The 20,994-nt window shown below is 43.8% G+C and overlaps 1 protein-coding gene across 1 annotated transcript in view; it reads right to left on the reverse strand.

Annotated features, from left to right (window-relative positions):
- Positions 1-1,711: 1,711 nt before the first annotated feature.
- The window catches only part of luzp1 (leucine zipper protein 1), a 53,902-nt gene continuing 34,619 nt past the window's right edge, over positions 1,712-20,994 (reverse strand). Inside the window, exons 3-8 of the mRNA XM_037796706.1 lie at positions 20,455-20,803; positions 18,051-20,343; positions 16,942-17,534; positions 16,537-16,716; positions 8,403-8,686; positions 1,712-7,571 (exon numbers count right to left, since the gene is read on the reverse strand). Of these exons, the coding sequence (XP_037652634.1) occupies positions 8,444-8,686; positions 16,537-16,716; positions 16,942-17,534; positions 18,051-20,343; positions 20,455-20,586 (3,441 nt within the window). The 5' untranslated portion in view covers positions 20,587-20,803 and the 3' untranslated portion in view covers positions 1,712-7,571; positions 8,403-8,443. The remainder of the gene's footprint in view (positions 7,572-8,402; positions 8,687-16,536; positions 16,717-16,941; positions 17,535-18,050; positions 20,344-20,454; positions 20,804-20,994) is intronic.

Raw genomic sequence — 20,994 nt, forward strand, 5'->3', positions numbered from 1 at the left:
GTAAATGAACACTTCATCCTTCAGTTTATTCAACATCAACACATCTGGAGATATGTGGTTTTCTCTGGACAGGACGGGGATGAAAAACTGTAATCTGTCAGATAAAGTGGAGTAAAAAGTACTATATTTACCGAGATGTAGTGGAGGAGTAGAAGCATAAAGTTACATACCATGGAAATACTCAAGTAAAGTGCACATACCTTGAATTTGAACTCAAGTACAATACCTGAGTAAATGTACTTAGTTACATTCCACCACTCAGCCTCAGCTGTACTTAACTGCACTTAGTAAATTACCTAAAATTTCATATAACATTCACAATTATCAAGCTACTTCCAAAGTTATTCAAAGCTGCAAGCTCATCAACCCTTTTTATGTATTCTCACAATCAACACCTCTTCCCTACGACACCTGTTGTGGACAGTGAGGCCTCTTTCTCACTCTCACTCCTCCTCATCTGAGTCATTTCCATGGTTGACTTCACAGCACTAATTCAGGTCAGGCATCGGCGCCGAGGCTCAGGAGTACCAGGGTCTGAACAGGCACCACTGTGTTAGGGTAGCACCTCCCTGCATCTGAACTTGGGACAGATTAAACCACACAAGCAGGAGACAGGAGTGTTAACCCCTGACTCTCAACCAGCTTGACTCATGACACCCCACAAACAAACAAACAAACAAACCAAGGCCTACTCTTGATTATTCCCTTCACTAAATGGTGAACTTTGATGATAAGTGATGATTTTTCTTTATCTTGTACGTCTTACTGTTTACTCTGAAAGGAGACTGCAGGCCTTTTTCACATTGTAGGTAAAGCACAGCTGTTACTGATAACATGTCCCATTCACACCTGCACAATATCAGGACCCTGAGACTGAAGCAGCTGGCTGGTGAGGGGTTTTGCATCAGGAATTAAACACTTTTTTTCCAGTCTATTTATTTATATAGTTGAATAATGATGTGTAATATATAGTTTGATATAATTGGGTTATTAGTGTAAAGCTTTAATTTTCAAATCCCAGAGGAGGAAGTGTCCATTAGCAGTATAGCCTCAATAGACCAGAATGCAATGCAGCTGAGCACCAGGAGTTGATCTTTTGCTCTATAACTACTCTCCACCTACATATACTGTAAAAGCCATGCAGCTGAATTCAACACGTTCAGGCTTGTTCTCTGGAGTTTTACTAAACGGTGCTGGGAAATGTTGGAAATTACCAGGCCGCTTGAGGTTGAAGTGAAAAAGTTTCACACGAAAAAAAACTTTCCTGAGATGCATTGAGCATTACTGATGGATAATAAATTAACTTGAGGATCAGAGGTTGGTTGTTTTCACATGAAAACTTAGATCGTGTAAATTAGATGATTTAAAGCAAACTGAAGTTGCAGGAAACAGAAGTGCTGGCTTTCACAAAGTGAAGGCGTAGCTGTTTAAGAGAAAGTCGTGCGTGCTGACTTTGCATTCCACAACAGCTTGTGGTTTTCGTCTTTGTTACCTGACCAAATTTGCCTCATTTGTCTGCCTCCTTATTTTGCGTACCGTCAGCTGCTGTTCAAACCAAGGGGATCGGACACACACACACACACTCACAGAGAGGGTGTACCGCTATGAAATCAAAAACTTGCTGAGCTTGTTCAGCAGAAAAAGCATAAAAGAGATTAACGTTCATGGTTTGAGTTTTACACACACACACACAGGTTCCAACACAGAGGCGTGTTACAAACAGGTTGGTTTTTATTTTTATTGGAATACATATGGTCTGCTGTACAGTTGGCAGCTTCGAGAGACCTACATGCAGAGTGCGCCAGCCACAGTAAGGTTAAAAACATGCACAATGTATTAAGTCTAAAACAGAAAAAAAAAGCCTCTCCACACAGTCCACCTGGCATTGACCGACACACTGACTGAGAAGCAGTTATAAATCATAAAACCCTTTTGATCTGATTTCATTACATACAGTTTTTTGTGTTTGACATCTCTGTCTGTCAGTCTCCTTCTTCTGCAAACAAAATGACACAATAAAAAACAGTTGATTGTACAGGCCTGAAATTCTTGTATCTGTGCATGTATGCGTGTAAAAGAGATGAGATCCAGTTACATGTTAAATTCCTATTAGATTATTTGTGTGTGTTTATATATATATACATGTGTGTCTGGGGCTTGCACGCTTCTTTCTTTGGCAGCACTTACAAACATACAGCACAGAAGATGTACGAACCCTGAATTTAAGAGCGAGGGAGAACAGAGCGCCGAAGAGGCCGGAGCGCTGAATGGTTCCCGATAAAAACACATGGCGAACCACTCAGCGCTGCAAAACCTGCTCAGCGCTGATAAAACACACATAGCTCTCATTCTTCAACGGCTATGACACAACCCTGGCTTCTCTCTCTCTCTCTCACTTTCTAATCCGCGGTGTGCCATCATGTCTCCAGGTCGTGAGAAATGTCTTGCATTAAAACAACAAACACAAAATACAGGAAGAAGTACTCTCCAGGAGTGTATTAACAACGAGGAAGATACATTATCTTGCAAAAAAAATATCATTCTTAAAATCAAGATGGACAAATACTTAATATATTTCAATAATAAGGCCCACTTTACAAAATTACAAGAGTTTCCTTAAATAAAATCTATCCGATATAGCTTCCAAAATAAGACATCTTTTGTTTAACAAAGAAATAAAAACACAAACAGAAAAACCCTCAAATTGAATATTTCCCCTTAATTTCAGTATCTTAGAGACAGGGTGACCATTCGGGGAAGCATTGTCTCTAACTGTAAACTGGAAATACTGTGGAATGATTTTGGCACAATGTTAGAAAGGCTGAGATGCAGGCATAACAGGGTGCCATACCTAAAATAATATTAATTCACTGAGTGCACGCCAATTTCTTTTCTTGAACAGGTGAGATGATTCTTAAATACTCTAATTTGGCTGGTGCAAAAATACACATATATCTGACTGTGGTACATTCAGCAAACGGCTACTGAAACAGAGTTAAAGTACAATTCTGGGACACAAAAAGAAGAAACTTTTTGACGAAGGGGACTAAGGGGGCATTAGTCATTTGAGGTCTTAAAGTTAAGTGCTGGTTAAGTGCAGATTATGGCCTACGCCACCCAATGACACCATGACCCTGCCTCCACAATGGAGGCTTTTGAGGACAAGGGCCTGCTCGCTGCCTGAGAGCCATTTCTGCCTCGCCACTCCAATCTCCACTAAGTACATTCTAGTCTACTTTATATGACGGGAAAAAAAAAACAATGACTTGTAAATAACGGATGTTTATACACACACCACCAGAGCTTAAGAGGATTTCTGTTAACTCTTAAGTTGGTATTTGAGCAGGAGAGCGGAAGCCGACACTTTTCTCTCTCCGCTGCTTAACCACCTCTTTGTCCTCGTAGGAATTTTCTATCATAACATTCGCAGCCATGTCCTAAATATTCTGCTCTCGTTCAACAAATGTTCTGCAAAACTGGAACCGACAAAAACCTCTGAAAACAGCCCCCAGCTGTTTCTTTACGGCGCCACAAAAGCCATAGAAGTCTTGAAACCAGTAAAGTCTTCACTCGAGTCCCAGATGACCAGTCTGTACATTCCACCGTGTCAACACTGTACCGGCTCTCGCCACTGGAAGCAACGAATAAGACCTAGAACATGTGAGTAAGTGGGATGTCGCCCAAAACATGTACAGGTAGAAGCTTCATCCTGGCACACGGAGTCCAGATAGGTTTCAGTGGACGTACAGTCAGGTGTTAGTGTACTTTGGGGCCTTGTAAGGAAGAAAGGCATCATGCATGGCGGAGGATGGAGTTTCAACTTTGCCCTTTTTAAAAAGCCCTGCTTTCTTTGAAGCTCATCTCCAGGAGGGAAACCCTCCAACGCGTCATAAAACCTACAGTTTCCGACAGCTGGGCTCTTCCTGGGACCCCAGACTCGAATGCTCTCTTCAGGGACGAGGGAGACAGGTTTAAGAGCAGAAGGTAAGAAAGTGAAAGAGACAAATGATAAAGGTTGCACAGTATATTTGTAGAAAGGACGGGGTGGAGGATTGTCTGCGTGGTAGATTTATCGGGCGGAGGGAAACACACGAGGGAAGTAAGGCAGGATAAAGGTTGAGGAGGGCATTCGTGTTAGCACTTGCATCACAGAGTGATGTCAGCCTCAACAAAAACAATCTCCGTCCCTGCATGCCAACTCTGACAAACACACGTGCACATTTGTCAGTCAGCGCCCTCTTACTCTGGAGATCTGCAGCAGCTTACAACACGCCCGTTCACATGTCCAGCTTTAAAAACGGGATCCCTCACTGACATATTAATAACAACGCACACCGATGCACGACCACACCGTGTGTATCTCTGGCAGCGTGAGCTCAGGCAGAATTGGACATTCGACACCTTCGGGTGTTTTAATTATCCCTAAAGTGGACACCACTGCCAAGCTGTCGGTCTTCGTCTCTCCTGTATTTAGAAGCCCTGAGTCAATACGTAGAGACAGGATTAGATGCAGCCCTGACCTCTGACCTTTCAGCTACCCAGGGGAGCTGCCCATTACAACTCTCTGTCTGAACCAACAATCGCCGCTGTTTAGGACAAGGCCTTCCCAAGGAAGATGCAGATAAATAGAGGAAGAGAGGAAAAGGGGGAGGGAGGCACACTTCTCTAAAACACTAAAAGGAAAATTGGAATCGGTTGAGAAGATGAGAGATTTGGGGAAAAGATGGCATTCCCTCTTGGTAAATGAGAAGAGTGGTAGCAGAAACAATAACAGAGAAAGACTATATGATAATCAAGTCTTGGCATGTGCACTAAGAGCTGCTCTGAACGGTACGTCTGGTCTGTTTTTGCTCTATCATAAAGCCGGCAGTGGCCATGAAGAGGCCACATGGCAATCCTTTCCGAGGCTGCGCTGCACCCTGCGACTCTGACAGACAAATCCAGAGGACATAGCTTTTTGGGCGGTGCGGTTTATACTCTTTAAAAGGGTACTTTGAAGTTGGGTTAGAAAAAAAAAGCTTATTCTCAGGGAACCTTGCTCCGACATCCCATGGGGAGGAGTTCCCTCGGAGGAACTTTTTTTTACGCTTAAACCAAAATACTTTTACGATGTTCCAACAAAAAGGAAAAAATATAAAAAACTGAACCTCACAATCAGTATTGCATGTCATTTATATGCACAGCAAGACTAAAAATACGGTGCAAGTCTGAATTTGTCGGGACAATCTACCTCTCTTACTGTATCTCAAGGCACAGATGAACATACTGTAGATATTTCTAGCAAAGTAATGGGAATGAACATTAGTGAAAAAATGCGCATTCTTAAGGTAAACAAACATTTCAGTTCGGAGTTCGTTCTGTATGTACATCATGATGACTGATGGGGGTTTACAGTTTATTGATTGCATATAATCTCCTGCTTGTATAAACAGTAAAGTGACAAAGCGGCGACAGACTTGACTCCTGCCACCGGGCAGACCTCTTCACAATTAAAACAACCTGTACATGTATGGAGACTAATAAATATTACAGCTAGATGGCGGCTGGTATGAGGAATACAGGAGAACTGAGAAATGCCTCTGAAACAGGCCAGCCCCGCCAGGGTCTGACTCAACACAGCATTGAAATCCACAACAGCAGAGGAACCAGATGGAGCTTTAAAAGTCCAAAGTTCTTCAACGGATTTCATATGTCCCAAATTGTCACAGTTATGGTTACATGATCTTGTCAGATAAACAGTGCAGTCGTGTTGGATTGGGGCATTAAGCAATTGGTCATTCTCAGCTGCATTCAATAGCAACATTCATAAATTCTGTTTACATCGCCTGTCGTACTGCAATAAATGTTGAGTGTCATATCTAAAGTCCAGCAGGAGCCTGTTAACAATGTTTCTGTCATAGATATGCACCATTTAACTCAATGAAAACACCTTATTTAGATTACTGGCCACTATTAAATTGGTTTCTATGGCACCCCCATTGCTGCAGTTGCACCATCCAATGAGAGATTGCTCCAACATACCAACCACAAGTTGATATTTTTATGACGTAACAAAAAAATACACCTCTATAGAAATAAGAAAATGGAGATAAGCTGGGACGATTCGCACGGCGAACCCAGTCATGTACAAGCTGAACGGTCAGTTCCTTGTGTTTAGAGGAGTCTTGTGTCTTCCTATGACTGGCTGGCATGTATACAGTATTTACAGTAGCACTGGAAAAAAAAAAAGTCCGCCTTGCCAGGCCTTGTTTGCTGGTAATCTGTAGTCCAGTTAAAACAGAAACTCCGTTTTGCTATGGCTCTCTCAACATACATGATTGAGGACAACAGCTGTAAAACAAAGCACCATGGAAATTGTAGCATGGTTTGAGGTTATAAACAATATCCCCCCTACCCCCCACAATTATGTCTTTTTTTTCTACATGTGCATTGCATTTCATTGCGTGCAAACTAAGATTTTTTTTTTGTTCTCTTGATATGGTTGAGCAGAAAGGAAAAGGATAATGCAGAACAGGAAGCGAATTACAAAGAATCGAAATAAAAATGTCGAAAATGTGAAAAAGCATAAATAAGATCCGTAAGAACTAATTTATGTGTGTGTGTGTGTGCATTTTAAATGCAGCCAACCAGCAATCCTTTAAGCAGAGTGCATGCTGAGTCACAATCTTTCAAGTGCTCTTCATTTATTACTTAGAAACATGCAAATGTTCGCTCCACATCCAAAGACCCCCAAATTAAATCCATTTCGAGGCTGCATGCCAGAGAGTGGCGACACGAATAAACCAAAATTTAAAAATGTGCATATGTTTGTATGGTTTTGTATATTTATGTGTGGGAAAATCAGAAAAAAAAGCACATATGGAAAGCAAATATGTAAGAAAAAGTGAATATCATGGGTACGGGTCAGCAAAGACGGTAATTCGCTTCCTGTTTTTGGTCACATTAAAAAGGTCAAATCCCTTCGTTTTGTGAAGAATTCTGCATGAAGATCCAGCCCTGTGAGATGAAGATGCATCTTAAAACATTGTACTGCTGTTGATTGTTCTTTTTCAGGTTGAAATTCGGATGCAGAAGCGATATATATCCAGCTCCACCGAGGTCACTGTTAATGGTCCTCTGAGAAAGGCATTCTCAACGTTTGAGTCCTTCTTCCTCTAACTCTCTTTAAACCCTCTCTGGCACGCAGGAAAATCCCCCAGCCGTCCCCAGCATGCCAGCCTCTCCCTTGTCAAGTTTTCGGGATTACACTATAATACATCCAACACGAGAAGCAGAAGAGGATACATGGGCTGGTGAGGCGGCCTCCAAAAACACTGTACAGGCACTGTCTTTTCCATTTATGCCTCTTTTGGGACAGAGAAAGTTCCGGATAGGAAGAGCTGTTCACGTCTCGGCGTACACTCAGGGTCAGAGTCAGGATGTCAGGTCTGTGGTTTGTTGTACTGTATGGCTGCTATTTTGCTTTTCTTTGCTTGCTATAAAAGCTGTTGACTTTTGTGGAGATGGAAGCCATTAGTTGATGGGAGACTGATGTTTGGCCCTCCTTGTGCCATTGAGAGCTTAATGAGGTGCTGTTAAGGGAAAAAAAGAAGAGAAAAATCGTACTGAATCCTTCATATTTGAACACAACTATTCATCTTCTTAAGATACATGATTGGTCTGTAATTTCCAAATGATTTCCTTGAAAGTTTGCCCGAAGGAACAAGATAATTTTGTACTAATTATGGGGGGAATATTCAATTGGTGCACTTCCAATAAAAACCGAAAATAAATGAACAATGAATGAATATTAATTTGGATTCAAATGGAGCTTTTCTTTCAAGAAAGCTCTAAGGCCCAATCCCAATGTCCCCCCGAAGGCCTCTGACTTCATGTGTTTTTTTGTACTATCTTAAATCCTTAATGTTTCTGTGCCTCAAAGTCTGTGAGTCTGTGAGTGTGGACATTGGGATTGAGCCTAAATGTCTCCTTATTAGTGCTAAAGTACATAGTTCCTCCCAGGAAACTGCTGAGTAATCAGGAAAATATTCAGAATTACGAACAATACAGGATTTCTCTGTCACGCGTGCTTGCAGGTTTAGCTACGGTACAGTTCACATGGAATTGCCTTGCTCAGGGACGCCTCAGCAGGGTGGATGCTAACCATTACATGCAGTGAAGCTGGGGCTTCCCACTGGGGGTCACTCTACTCATTAAACCACTGCACTGTTGCCACCGTGATGGATGTGCTAAACCCAGTGCTGTAAAATGTACTACAGCAGTGTCAGGTCAGCTTAATACTGCAAATTTGATTTGAAACCCCCTTAAGAGATGTGACATCATTGCAACAGGAGTAACTAACATCACTTTCCTTTAATTAATAAGTTTCAGGAGTCAAAAGAAAAGAGCCTGCCTTCTCCTACCTGTCCTCTCGCTGTAGAAGTCCTGCTCAGACCCAGCAGGTCTAATGATGCTCAGAGTGACGTTGGTTCCACGGTTTGCTCCCCGCTCCGCTCCTCCCTTCGGCTCTGGCCCCTGACCCTTGACCCCGACTGGACCACGGATCCCCTCTGGAGGAGGCCCCTGCTGTCTTGGACGCCCGGTCATAAGAGCTCCCCGGGTGGGGAGAGTCGCTGCTGGGCAGCTGCCGCCTCCAGGAAGCTGGGCTGTGGGTCGGGTTTGGACTGGGCTCTGCGCTATCAGTATCCTGGAAAAGGTTGGAAAATGTCATCAAGAAAAGTTCACAGTCTGAATTGGCAGCTGCAGCAAGTTTATTACGTGGATTGGTTTGGCATTGGCATGGTCAGAAACACAAACAGAGGTCAGTTCATTCAATCCCATATTCTGGAGTTGTGTGTGGGCATTTTCTGTGGACGGTTTGGGGCCTTGTTTGGACTTTTGTATTATGCGGGCATTAAATACACGCTGCTTATGTTAACTGGTGTGTGACAAGTAAAGACTGCCATGTGGATGTCTGCCAGGGGAAAAATCCCCAACCAAAAACCCCAAACATACCCCAAGCTGAGAGATTTATAATTTGGTGGGCTGACTAGAAAACAAACCCCGCGTTACTAGTCTGTGGTGGCTACAGCGGCACGTCCCCTCTCATAACCTCAGTAACCCTGCTCTAAGAAAGCGAGAGTTAGATGACGATGCAGTTCCTAAAGCACACAGAAACAGCACCCCGCGCCTGTAATTTCAGCTTTAAAAAAGCACCATAATTAGTGACATTTGGTGGGTTGGAGTTGGCTTCTGATGCCGTTTTAGAATGCATTCTCGCTAATTGGCTTTAATGGAGCCCTGCTGGACTCCCTTTCTCGGTCTCCAGGGGTAACAGACAGGATATCAGTCACCAGCGATCCCTGCCAAGTAGGCGTGTTCAGTGTGGTCACTTCCTGCTCCAGTCACGGAGGGGAGGAAACGGCAGAGTGGCATATTCTCCTTCTATGGTAAGCCACTGCTGCAAGACCGGGGGCTTTCACAAGGTTGCCATGTAATGCACTTCCAGTGTTCCTCCTACACCCAACAGGAGGCTTGTGCATTGTTCAACACATTGTAATAGACTTCAAATAACAAAAGAATAATAAAAATACACATGACAATAAAGATTTGGCAGCTGAAGGTTAAAAGAAAAAGCTTGAAAATGACAATGAGTGTGATGCTCTAAACAGCTTTTAAAAGACGTGTGGCTTCAGTCGAAGGAAAATTAGTAACTTCTGTGTGTGTGTGTGTGCCAATGGAGAGCTTTTTTTCCCCATGTGGCTGAAAGTTAATTTAAGAAAATATTTGGGCAAGAGCAACGTCAGCCTGTAATAAATGCTGTTAAGTAAGTTGATGTGCCACAGCAGAGGAAATCTACTGGAACAGCAAGTGCTGCTGTCATCACAGACCTGCTCCAGCTCACACCAGAATGCCTTCAGCTTGGAAAACACACTTTTATAGGCTGTTATAATCAGAAACACTAAATCATGTCTGGCTGCGCAGCGTGATGATTTGACACAATAAAAACAGAAAAGGTGGGACTACAAAAAGCAGCGCTGTTATATCTGGTACCAACTTTTGTGTCAAATGAACAGAGTAGTCATGTTCGGTGATATTTAAAGGAACAGCTTGACATTTTGGGAAATATTCTTATTTGCTTTCTCGTCGTGAATTAGATAAGAAGATCGATACCACTCTCACATCTGTAAAGTTAACTCAGTTAGCTTAGTTTAGCATAAAAACTGGAAACAGGGAAAAAACATAGACTGTATATAAGACGTGGATGTAGCCATCATGTCGTCATCTTTTTGTGGACTGCTGTTTTGAAGCCTCGGGTTTGGCATTTTGGCCGTTGCCATCTTGGTATTTGGCCGTCACCATGTTGTTTTTTTGCAACCAGCAGTGACACGAGAGGGCAAAGTTAAGTACAACCGAACGCTGAATAAGACATTTTCCGCTGACCAAAAAGGCTATAATTAACTTTCATGAACTGAAAACACACAGTTAAAGGGTTAAAGTTGTAAGACGAAAACATGGACAACTCCCAGACAGGACAACGCCGCGGTAGCGACCTGTCAATCACAAGCCGCACCCTAAAGCATACCCTGATTTATCATCTAATTGATTTCTTAATGGGACCATAATTTACAAAATGAACATCATGCTGTATTGAAGAAGACTTGAAACTAGCGATTGAGACCATAAACTCATGTTGACAATGTTTACTGAGGTAATAAATCAAGTGAGAAGTAGGCTCATGTTCTCATAGACTTCTATACAAGCAGTATTCTTTTTGCAACCAGAGGAGTCGCCCCCTGCTGGCTATTAGAAAGACTGCAAGTTTAAGGCACTTCTGCACTGGCTTCACTTTTCAGACCCGGAGGTAGCTCACTGGAAAAAGCTAGGCTGGCTCTGTCCAAACGATAACAAAATCTGCCTCCCAGCACCTCTAATGCTCCCTAATTAACATGTTTTATCAACTTAGTTTATTCTGTTCGACAAAGTGTAAAAATGACAAGTTTTGGGCTGGTCTATTTCTTGGCCAGCTCCAGCTTCATAGTTGCTGTAGAGACATGAGAGTGGTATCAAGCTTTTTCAAAAAAATTACTTGCTCCCGCACAAACTTTTCTCTGCTTTATTCGTCAACGTTTCGGTCAACAAGGACCTTCATCAGGTCATTAAGCTTAATGACCTGATGAAGAGAAAAGTGTTTGTGGGAGCAAGTCATTTTTTTTGAAAAAGTACATATTGGAGGGGATCTACTCCCAGCACCACAAACAATTTTGAGAATGTGCATGTTTTCCTCTCCTTGAAGTGGTATCAATCTTCTCATCTAACCCTCGGCATGAAAGCAAATACACACATTTTCCAAAATGTCAAACTATTTCTGGGTTCTAGGCTTTATTTGTAGACATAGTTTTATGAGAAAAGGATCTCCGTTTAAGAATCATCAATACAGTTTCCAAGAGTTCACTCTGAAAACCAGACAGACACTGTAAGAAGACTCTGGTTTCAATAGGACCTACCGAATGAAGGCCAGCAGATTTAAGAAATAACACGAGTAGCGTGTCGGAGCGTCTGCAGAAGAAATTATATCCCTACTTTAAATCTGTCTGCCCTTGGTCTCTCGCCCAATTTTGGGGAATGGTGTTGTCTCGCCAACCCAAACTCTTAAATCACCTCTCCAGAAAGACAATACTCTACACTCCAGGTGAAATGTTTCAGAAAAAGTGGAATTTGTGTTTGATTTAGCCAGGTGATGATCTGTTTATTGGTTATGATTTATAAAAGCCATTCTTTTATTGCTTTTCATGGGGCATTTTACATAGCTTACAGTGTCTGTTGTCTGATATTCTACTACTGAAAACAATCACACAGTCCAATAGCTGCTGCACAGACTGTTATTCCAGAGGGCTTTTTCTGCACGGGTCACATCAGGCGAATGGTGAATAGTAGAGCAGCCCTGATCCCACACTTTACCTTGCTGCCACTGGTTTTTGACTCAACAAAGGATGTTTTGGTATCTCGCTCATCGGCCATATCGGCCCCGCTGTCCTCAGCCAAACATAAGTTCACGGTTCATTCATGTACAGGCTGAGGTTTCCTACTGCTGCAGCGGGGAGAAATTACTACAATACTGGTCTGTTCTGTACTCTGCGGTGTGGAGTGACTGCTACAGAAAGCACTCCCCATTTTAACACTGACCTGTTAGATTTATTCATATCAGAATTATGGTCCAGATGATGGTTATTATGACTGTATTAAATTGACAAATGGTCTATTACACAGACTTGTGACGGTTATGGAAAGTGAAAGTTACATCTCCTCTCTCGTACAATTCCAGAGCATCCGGCTGCACGACTACTTCACTCAGGGCAGCTGTCAATCATGACGTCTCATCCTCTTTTTAGAGCATCAAATCTAATCTAAATCTAATTAAAACTTATTTGACGTGTACTTTGACTTTTTAGTTTGGCCCATGTCCCATCCGCTACCATTGGGGGGGCTGGGTTTATGACCTATACTGCAGCCAGCCACCAGGGGGCGATTCAGACGTTTTGGCTTCACTTTTTGGGGGTGGTCATGTCGTCCATCCATAGACTGTATTTTATATACAGTCTATGGATCACAATGACAATGCTAACATGCTGAAAAGTTAAGGGATCAGTTATTACAATTCATCCAGTGGGGACATGATTGTCTGTACCAAATTTCATGGCAATCCATCCACTAGTATGAAGACATTTTACACAAAACCAAAAAATGTCAACCGCTAGAAGAAAAGTCAGGCGATCACCAAAGTCATCAGAATGCATTGTCTTGGAAATGTGCGTGTCTGTTCAAAACTTTGGGCCAATCCATCCACCGGTTGTTGAGATATTTCACTAAAAAACAAAAATATCAACGTCATGGTGGTGCTAATTAAGGGGATCAACAAAGTCGGTAGGCTTCATCCTCTGCACGTGATGAATGTACGCACAAAATGGCACAGCAATGGTGGACCGACTGACCGACACTGACATCCATAGAGCCATGCCACTAGAGAGGGAAAAACATTGCAGCGTAAACACTGTTTTGGACAAACCAGAGGAAACAGTCAAGGTTACACAACACACACAACAGTAGCCATGGATTTGGACCATGATGATAACGACAATGACCTTCCACTAGATGAAAAGATGTCATTCTCTGTCCCATAGAGGTTTGAATAAATGGCATCCAAATAATTTATACATGAGGTTTAAAAAGAAAGCTAATCAATAAGCTATCAGTTCTCCCAGGTCGCTCCAGGGTGCTTAAAGGAATTGGGAGTGTTGTCTCCTCCTTAATGACTACTTATCGATCGCTGCTGTTCAGTCTGCTCTACTCTCATCACTGGGAAGCCTTCGATGTAAATGGTTATATAAAGAAATGTAAGTCAACCAATCTTTTTGTATTGAAAGAGCATTTAGGAGAAGTAAATGTCTAAAACATTAACATCATATATAAACAGCTTCTATTTACATGCAGACTGTAACTTAAATGGATCAAGTCTCAGGCAAAAGAGTCCTGAAAGAAAGATCAATGGGACGTCAGTTAATGATGACTAGCTACATTCCTCTTCCATCAACCCGTCTGCCTCCATCTACAAACTTGTAATAACACAAACCTCTTCTATCAACCTTTGACACTGCAATCACAAACTAATCCCAACCTCCCACTGTCCTAACTACAGCTGTATTTATCCAAACCACTTGGGAATGGACGCCGTTCAGACCACTGAAATGTTCTGACAATCCAAACCAAAGATGATCGGCTGTGCTCCAAGACATGCTTCAAAGTCCATTTATGAATTGAAGTACGTTTTTTTTTCTTTTGCACTGTAGCAATTTTTGCTTATAATTGCTATCCAAATGGAGTGACCATGTTCGTGCATCAAATATCAGGATGAACAAAGTTTTACCGCACCGCAGAGTCAACCAAGTGGGTTTGGGAAATTCCCATAATGCAGTGCATAACTGACAAAAAAAAAAAACGGAATAAGTGTCAACGAGAAAGGCAGTTCATCGGGTCACTGCTGATTTACCACATCAGAGACTCGGGGCTTTAGGATAACCAGGGCTATCGAGGGTGAGTGATGTGGGACAGGGTCAGAAAGAGAGCAGGAGACTTATGAACTGAAGTGAGAAACGAATGAGTGGTTGTCCAGAAAATGTGGAGCTGGGGTCAAGGCCATGCAAGTAGACAGAGCTCCTGAAATACATGACTTGAAGCCACTTTGTTCATGTCAGGGCTTGGATGACAAATTAAGTCGGTGGGGATTGGGGATGGAAAAGAGAGGAAGGGAGGGGAGAAGTCAGAGACAAAATGAAGGTGGCTGTCCCCTAATGGTCTTTGTACTAGTCTATATCAGTGCTGAAGGGGGGTGTTAAAGGTCGAAGATCAGTAACAGATTTCATTGAGCCCATTGAGGCTAAAAAGAGGGAGGGGCCCTGTAGGCAATTACAGCTCTAAGGTCATGTTAGTTGGTATGTTTTTATGCAATGATCATCTAGCTGGAGATGAGAAACCAGCTGTGTTCATTGGAGCATAGGCTACTGGTGTGTGTTTGTATGAAACTGACCGATGCTCACATCAAACTGAAAAAAACGGAGGGTGGGTGGGTGCTACACTTCTGCAACGGTGCCGTCAGTCGGGACGGCATTATCAGCTGTAACCGCCGTACGAGAGCACTGCAGAACGGCGGCCGTGAGCTAGCCAGTGGGGCACACTCACACGCAAATAGCTGTTTGATGCTTTATTAATGCTCTCAATATCATATAGAGCACCTTTAAACAGTCCAAACTTGACTAAAAACTTTAAATCAAGAACTGATCGAATCTGATCAAAGTTTTCTGAAACATTTTGGTCTGCATTAAAAAAAGAGTTGATGCCAACCATAGTGAAAGTTCTCAGATGAAGAGAACCCATGAACACAACAACAAATCCCTAACAGCACTGCGCAACTTTGGTGCAGAACACAACCACGGCCCTGTAACCCCCTGAAGTCCTGGTCAATAACCCTTCAATGCACTACTTCTGAAAGAAGACCCCTTAAATCATGACTCAAGCATAGCAGCAACAAACAACAACGCTGCGGTATACCACAGGATCTGCTCATGCATAGTATGCCGTGTGAAGTAAAAAAAAATAATGATTAAGTCTTAAGAAATCTCTCTAGGATTATCTTCTTCAGCAGATCTCTATGTGCTGTATAAAATGCAAGACATAAACAGTGTAATTCCAGATAACGTTATTGCCCTAGAACGCAAATGTGAGCAAAGATGATGGATGAGACCGCTGACACTTTGCATGTGTGTGTCTGTCTCCTTGGCAACATCCAGTTTATTTATAGGGGAAAACACTGAGATCTTACCCAAAGGCCTTTAGTCCAGCAGTTTGTCGAACTGACAGACTGACATGTTATTGTAGCCATGGAGCCCACTCTGTAAGCAGTACTACAGCCATTTGACAATATATTATACGCCAATAGACAAGTAAGTTAATACTGTAGCCCATTAGTAGTTTTCACCTCATCTTGCTGATGACTTGTATAAACTTTCACACTCCATTAATTAAGTGGTAGCTAGGCACACAATCTCACATGGTAATGCATAGGCACACATACATGAAATAAGAGGGCTCAATCTGGCTCTTTGCACAGAAATTAGTTATTTATAACGTAGTAAGTGTTGGAGAAGTTATATATCATGCTGTGCTTACAGTGGTGAACATTTTCTCCCATACTAAATGTGAAAAGAAACCCAAAATATCTCATAGATGCAGATTAAAGCCACAAATATAAGCGCAGTGACAGATTAAAGAAACATGTATGTGGATCGACACACAAACACACATTAATCCAGTACATGTACAAGGTGGGGGTGAGTATTCAAACAGTTATTTTCAGTAATGTTTGCATAGAATAGCAATGTCGCCTGGCCGGGGCACAGACTGTGGTGGCACATTTAAATACAAGAAAAGCTATTTTCTTCTCCTTGAGGTTTTCCTAACCTTCTTTTCCCCCTGTTGAGGTCTTTTTTTCATTTCCATCCTCCCTCTTTTTTTTTGTCCCACCCTTTTCTCTTTGTGCTTACTGGGGCAGCAGGAGTGGGGCCTACAGAACTGCTGTGCTAAGCTTGAAGTCGCAGAGAACTGGCGTCAGGGAAAAATACAAGCTGCTGAGCTCTCATGCAAAGTGGACACACCAGGAGCTCAGCCCTGCGGTTTGTACTTTCTGGACTTTTATCTGCAAGACAAAACTATTTGCAGAGTGGTACGGATAATGCCTTCACCTGCATAGCAATGCGGGGGTATTTTAGAAGCCACATCAGTTCAGTAATAGCGCAGCCACATGTTTGTTTGATGCCAGAAATGTTTGAGCAGACACAAGGACTAATTTTCCAAGAAGGGAGGAATGAAATCGTAAAATGAGTTGTTTTACTAGCCACATTTTGCCAAACCTTGACACATGTTTTGTGCTTACCAACTGATGAAAACTAAATCATTTGAAAAGAACGCAGCTTATGAGAGCAGATATAAAGTTGGTCGTCCTACCTGTGGTTGTTGAGTGTAGGACCGGCCCCAGGACTGAGAGGTAACAGGTGCGTGGGGTACGACCCTCGCCGGGCCTCTTGCCTCCATGGTGGGAGACTCTGAGCTTTTTCCTCTGCGATGCACTGGTTCCTCCACTTCTCTGGTGTTAGTGACCACACTGTTGATCCTACGCATGTACACCTGGGACAGGGAGCAACACAAAGAGCAACATTATTATGGGTGGGGAAAGAAATTGTTTAAAATCGCAATAAGATTGTATCGTGACTTAAGGACCGTGATAATATTGTATCATGGGGCCTTTGGCGATTCCCACCCCTAAACATTATGCAGCTATAAAGTAGTTGCTATCCTCTGTGTCCTTTGTGTAAAGACTCATTTGTCTCGTACATTTATTCATTAGCTCACCTCTGCAGGGGACGGCTTGGCTCCCTTCTGTGCCTCAGCATTCCCACCAGCTCCTGTTCCGCTGTTCATCATTTCTTCTGTATCGAAGGTGGTCGCCCGGTAAGCCCTCCAAGTTGTTGCAGCCTCCGTTTCATCCTCCGACCCGCCATCGGTCATCGTTCTCGCGCCCCCTCTTCCCCGGCCTGTCTCCTCCACTGACGCGGCGCCCCTGTTCTTCCAGGTGCTCCTCACAGTCACATTCTTCATGTCTGGTACACTGTCTTCTTGGGAGTGCTGGCTTTGTCTTTGGTGTCTCCAGCTGGTGACCGTGGTGGTGCTACTGCTGCTGCTGCTTTCGAAGCCCGACTCCGTGTCGTTAAAGTCCGCGGAGGTGGTGTCCGGCGACTGGAGGCTGAAGTTGCTGCGTTGGCAGCACAGGTGGCTGGCGGTGGTCTCCACTCTGGAAGTGTTGTGGTGTTTGGACCTTGATGAGGAATCGTTGTGGTCGTCCGGCCCGCAGTCCTGGTCCTGGCACGGCCGCAAGGTGATCTCACTTTTGGGAATGGAGATCTCATACGGGACGGAGATGCTGCCATGGTGCTCACTGCTCAGTCCTGGCAATGAGTAAAATCATATCAAATATTTTCTAAGCAAAACATTTCATTGATGCAACAAGCTGACAGTAAGAGTGACAAGGCAGTAATGCAGTGGCTTGACTCTATGGATGGCAATGACAGTCTTTGTCTAGTACTTTAGATTATGAACTAAAACCTGCTAAACTAATGTCATTTCCATCTAGGGCATCAACTAATGATAATTTTCATTATCAATTAAGCTGCCGATCATTTCTCAATTAATCGTTTGGTCTATAAAATGTCAGAAAATGGTGAAAAATGTACATCCCAGTTTCTCTAAAGTCCAAAAGGATGTCTTTAAATGTCTTGTTTTGGCAGTCCAAAACCCCAAAATATTCACTTTAATATGATATAAAACAGAGAAAAGCAGGAAATTACCATATTTGAGATGCTGGAAAGAGCATTTTCTGACATTTTTGCATGACAAATTAACAATGAATTCATTATCAAAATAGTAGGGGTGTAAATCAGTTTCAAGCACCATGTGGATCTTACCTATGACGATGTTACTGGTGGAGGTGTGGCGTTCTTTGACCGGCACGGGTTCACTGGACACGCTGCTGCTGCGACTGCTGGTTCTGGAAGAGCTCGGGTCATTGGGGTAAATGGTTATACTACTGGTCATTTTACTAGTGGTGGTCACCATAGGTTTGGTGGAGATTTTGGGTTTGCCGTTTGTAGACAAAGGTTCTGAAATCATCACTTCCTTCCTGTCGATCTCGACGATCGCAGGCTTGATGACAGCTTTTGAACTCCGCGCCTCGCGTGGGCTGCACACTCGCTGGATCTCGATCCCCGATGCAGTGTGCGTGGGCGCCTGGTGGCCTCCCTCAGCTAACAGTGTTCTGTTGTGGAGCTCCTCGTCAAACGAGCTCCTGGAAGAAGAACCCCCTGAATGCGAGTCGTGGACGTGGGGGTATCTGGGATATCTGGAGGTTGGGGTCCTACTGCTTACAGTTGTAGGAGTCGTCGTCGTCGTTGTCTCAGGTACAGGCTCTGGCTCAGAGGGCCTTGAACCAGTAGATTCGGTTTCGGAGGCAGACGAATGACCTTCTGACCCCTGGTCGTTGGGCAGCAGTGGAGTGACTTGGGATCTGAAGGCTTTGTACGCTCCATTGGCTTTGGACAAGGTGGAGGCGACGGACACAGAGACAGATTCCTCAACCTGGTCTGTTGATTCCTGATCTGAGGCAGACGCTGCGTCCTTCTCTAAACCAGAGATACTGTTGATGTTACTGGAACTGTCAGGCACTACGTCAGAGTTGTTTGATTCACTATCACTACCTACGTACAACTTTGAAAACTTTTCTACTCTGCTCTTTTTACTCTCCCCATCCGTCTGTTTGTGAGCCGTCCTCAGGGGCTTCTGGTCGTTAGCTGCTGGAGGGTAGCGGCTAAGAACGGGCGCTTTCTTAACGTCACTAGAGGACGCGTTTACAGAGCCGGGAGTGGCTCCTCTTGTCTTTTCCTCAGTTCCTCGTCTTGTGTCTCTTATTCCGTTATCAGATGAAATCGCAGTAGTTGGGGTTTTGGGTGTCCTTCTACTCTTGTGAGCAGGACTGAGAGCTCTCCTCACAGTTTTAGGAGAGCTCTCCTCTGAGTGGCTGGGATCTTTGCTCCTCAGCTTGGTCTCTTTCTTACGCTGAGGAGAAAGCTCCCTGTTCCTGTGTTTGGGGGAACTCGGCTCTGAGACGGCTGCAGCACTCCTATATTTGGGCTTCTCTTGTCTGAAGACCTTCACCATATTCTCTTCATTGTCAGCTTTGCCATTTTCCAGGACCTTAGCAGGGCTGTTTGGGCAAATGTTAGCGCTCCCATTGCCGTGTTTATCCACATTACTGGTTCCATTTCTTCCGATTCCTCCTTTCCCGCACAGCTGCGTCCTGAGCTGCTCCACCTGCTCGTTCAGTTGGCGAGCCCGGTTTCGTTCCATCTGGAACTTCTCGTGAAGTTCGCCGTTTTTGGACTCCGAGTTCTTTAGATCCTCCTCCACTATCTCCAGCTGCTTAAGGCGGTTCTTCAGCCTCTCTACTTCCTGCGTCAGCTCCTTTACTTTGTTGTCCTCGTCCTCAAGAGGACCGCTGTTCTTCTCATTCTCAGATTTGTTCACGAGGCCGATGTTGTCGTCGGCCAACTTCAAGTACTCGAGGCTCTTCTTGCGTCCAGCCAGTTTACTCGTGAGGAGCCCCGTGGATGAAAGCTCATCTTCAATTCGTGACCTCATGAAATCTGCGCGACCAGGGTCCGCCGACAAGCCGAGGCGATTCTTCTGGTGCTCCAATTTTTCTGTCAGCTTTAGAATGATCTTCTCGTCCTCCCGCTGTTTCTCTAGTAGCCTCTTGCGCTCACTCATAAAGGTCTGAGTGAACCCTTTGAGTTTTTCAAGCTCCATAGCTAACGCCTGCTCTGCTCGGTCCAGCTTCGTCTCAGACCCCTCCACCTCCTTCAAACGTGCTTTGAGGGCCTCCAGCTCAGACGAGAGCTTCTTGGTCAAGTTCTTTTCCTCGTTGAGGCTCAAGCAGAGCTGGCTGCAGTCAGACTTGCTTTTCCCAAAGGCTTCTTCCAGTTTTTCCAGTTCTGCCATCCTCCGTTGTAGACGTTCGATTTCAGCCTTCAGCTCCTGCGTCAGGCTTTCCTCCTCTTCCAGTTTCTCTCTGACTGTGCGGCAGAGATCTTCAGCTTTGCGTACCTCCTCATCCTTACCCTGGATCTTAAGGAGACGTTTCCTCAGGTCCTCCACGTCTCCGAGCAGGGATGAGTTGCTGCCTTCTCCCTGGATGACTTTGTCCTGTAGAGAAGAGTGTTCAAACATTCATTAATCTATTTATTCGGTGTATTTCTATTCCACCTCTCATTGCCTCTGATATGCACACAAAAACTCAAGTCTACCAGTACTGACCTGCAGGTCAAGTAGCTCATCCTCAGACTTCTGCAGCTTGTTGGTTGCTTCTTCCAGTTCATCCAGTCTTCGACCGAGACTCTGCAGCTTGTGCCGCAGATGGCGATGTGTCATGTCTTTATGGTCAGACATGGCTACAAAATGATTTCTGTTATTCTGTTGCGTTTGTTTTGTTGTTCAGATTATTTGATGACAATGTTTTGGGAGGTCCACATTTGTGTGGTAGTGTTATCAATGCCTTAAGGCTCTTGGGGGAATTGCTCTTTTATCTCTCGGCGGTCTATCTGTCACTGTCGCTTTAAGACTTTGAAGTTCCCTCGGAGCGGCGTTTAGCAGACGAATCTGTCATCTGTAGGAGGGAGAGAGGAAATAACACTTAGTCATCCTTGATTTGTCAATGACAGTCATTTGCATTCTCAAAAAGTAGCTCGGTAAGTGAGGATAAGGAATGCACACCAGAGAGTCAGCACACTGTATGATTTTACACCTCTGTCTAAATGCTTTGACACACACAATCAGACGAGACTAAAAGATGCCAAA

This window comes from Sebastes umbrosus, chromosome 16 (genome assembly GCF_015220745.1).
Source record: "Sebastes umbrosus isolate fSebUmb1 chromosome 16, fSebUmb1.pri, whole genome shotgun sequence".
NCBI lineage: Eukaryota > Metazoa > Chordata > Actinopteri > Perciformes > Sebastidae > Sebastes > Sebastes umbrosus.